The 1,082-nt window shown below is 42.1% G+C and overlaps 1 protein-coding gene across 1 annotated transcript in view; it reads right to left on the bottom strand.

The window, feature by feature from the left end:
• COMMD9 (COMM domain containing 9) overlaps positions 1 to 850 on the bottom strand; it is an 11,964-nt gene extending 11,114 nt beyond the window's left edge. The window contains exon 1 of the mRNA XM_019615503.2: positions 784 to 850. Coding sequence (XP_019471048.2) covers positions 784 to 850 — 67 coding nt within the window. The remainder of the gene's footprint in view (positions 1 to 783) is intronic.
• Positions 851 to 1,082: the final 232 nt, after the last annotated feature.

Below are 1,082 nucleotides of genomic sequence, written 5' to 3' on the forward strand. Positions count from 1 at the left end.
TTCCTTAAGAAGTTAAAAAGGAAAGGAATAAATTTAGCTTCTTTAAAATTCTTGGTTGGAGAACTGTAACCTTTCATACTCCAGGAAAAGATGCTTCAGTTGTAGCTCACTTTGGCTGCTCATGGCTCCCTCAGAGAGAAAGCCCTAGGAATATTAAGGTTTTGATGGGAAGAACCATTAGACTTTTCCTTGCAGTTGTAGTGTATATTCATTGGAGCATCTGTTGCAGAACAATGGTCTCTTCTTTATGGGCTTTCTGCTGCAAGGCAGGGCTGTACTGTGTAACCGCACCCTACTGGGTGTGGGCAGTTTCCCTGCTGCAAGGAAAAGCGAAGCTGTTCTGCTCTGACTAAAAACAGTTCCCCAGTAGGTAATCCTGCTTTATAGAATGAGTGAGATAAACCGAAAGACTTCTATTCCCTAGTAACTTCTGTATTTTATTTTTTGTAAGTGGTGTTACCTTAGCAACAAGTGAGCAAAAACTAGGAAAGAAATCTTCACAGAGCACAGATGCATGCTTGGGTTTACTGGTGCGAGCTGTCTGCTTGTAGTCATGTTCTCCAAACAGGACTTTCCTGAAATGTCTCCAGCTTTCTAAAGTCTCATTTATGCTATCTTACGTATTGACGAATGTGTCAGTGTTTCCATGCCAGAGCTAGGACAGAAGTCTGTATTCCTGTTATTACTGGGAATCATGCTTAGATGTGTTACCAGTAGGTCAAATTTCCCCTAGGTGTCTGGTTGCATCTGTGCTAGTAAGCTCGACTGAGGCAGAGAACATACCTGAGACCTTCACTGTTGAATTGCTAGTGCTGTTCTTGATGTGTTTTCCCCTCGTACTGATTGTCATTCTCCCAGGTAGCTCCAAGGTATAGGTCAGGAACTAGCATGGACTAGGAAGAAACTGGCTAAACAGTGTACTTGCAGCCATCCAGTCCAAGAGGCTGAGAGCTGAGCACCTGATGCAAACAGTCTCATGAAACTCATCTCAAAGTTGGTCTTTGCATGATAAGACAGTCCAGAACATGCTTGATTTACTAGCAACATATTTAATTTACTAGCACAAATCCAACTTTTACATT

The sequence above is a fragment of the Meleagris gallopavo genome, chromosome 5, assembly GCF_000146605.3.
Source record: "Meleagris gallopavo isolate NT-WF06-2002-E0010 breed Aviagen turkey brand Nicholas breeding stock chromosome 5, Turkey_5.1, whole genome shotgun sequence".
Lineage (NCBI taxonomy): Eukaryota > Metazoa > Chordata > Aves > Galliformes > Phasianidae > Meleagris > Meleagris gallopavo.